This window comes from Octopus bimaculoides, chromosome 24 (assembly GCF_001194135.2).
Source record: "Octopus bimaculoides isolate UCB-OBI-ISO-001 chromosome 24, ASM119413v2, whole genome shotgun sequence".
Taxonomy (NCBI): domain Eukaryota; kingdom Metazoa; phylum Mollusca; class Cephalopoda; order Octopoda; family Octopodidae; genus Octopus; species Octopus bimaculoides.
This window is the reverse complement of record NC_069004.1, coordinates 25,137,887-25,138,873: the sequence shown is the minus strand read 5'-3', so window position 1 is coordinate 25,138,873 and position 987 is coordinate 25,137,887. Positions and strand designations below refer to the sequence as shown.

The window sequence follows — 987 nt, the reverse complement described above, 5'->3', positions numbered from 1 at the left end:
TATATATATATATGCATGTGTGCATGTACACACATGCTCTGTCTCTCTCTCTCACACACACACACACACACTCACACACACATACATATATATATTCATATATGTGCCCGAGAGCAGAACAAACTGAAGATTTAATATATATTTCGATAATAGCAGATGTGAAGCTAAACCTATTTCATTCTGCTTTCGGGTATAAATTCTGTAAATTATTCAAATGCATAGAATACCAAAAGAAATATAGAGGACAAATGGAGTATAATATTTTGTTAGAACTTGGATATACATGAGTTTATGAGAAACTCGTATCATTGGTTAGTCATCTGCATTACTAGCTCATTCGAACAGTGACTTAACAATTAAACTAGCACTCCAGTGGTTACGACGGGAGATTCAGCGTGACACAGAATGTGACGGGAGATTCAGCGTGACACAGAATGTGACAAGGCTGGCCCTTTGGAATTACAGTTACTACTCACATTTGCCAGATGAGTGCACTGGAGGAACGTGAAATAAAGTATCTTGCTCAACGTCACAACGCACAGCTCTGTACCAATCTCTCGACCCTATGATTGTGCGTCGGATGCGCCTTCACACTTTTTCAATACATACATACATACATACCTGCACACGCACGTACATACATGTATGACATACATACATACATGCGTTGCACACATACATGCGTACATACATGCATGCATACACAGATACATGTTGCATGTTATATTATCTTAACCCCCCCCCACACACACACTCACACATAAACGCAGGCGGAAGTAGACGTTCGTCGCTTACCGTATAGTTGTACTGGATTTTATAGATATAGATTGGGAGCGTTTTGGAGAACTCCAGACTCAAACTGCTATTCTTTTGGTCGAAAACAGGTCCCAGGTCATCGACGTCTTCAACATCAATGATAAGTTTTGCTGTATGGCTGAAACTGCCGTCCTAAAAAGAGATCGTGTACCTATTATATATATATATATA

General features: G+C 39.4%; 1 protein-coding gene across 3 annotated transcripts in view; it reads right to left on the bottom strand.

Annotated features, from left to right (window-relative positions):
* Window positions 1-987, bottom strand: part of LOC106879830 (cadherin-related family member 1) — a 56,319-nt gene that overhangs the window by 16,770 nt on the left and 38,562 nt on the right. For all 3 annotated transcript variants that reach the window (XM_052976452.1, XM_052976453.1, XM_052976454.1), the window contains one exon: window positions 796-948. In XM_052976452.1, coding sequence (XP_052832412.1) covers window positions 796-948 — 153 coding nt within the window. The remainder of the gene's footprint in view (window positions 1-795; window positions 949-987) is intronic.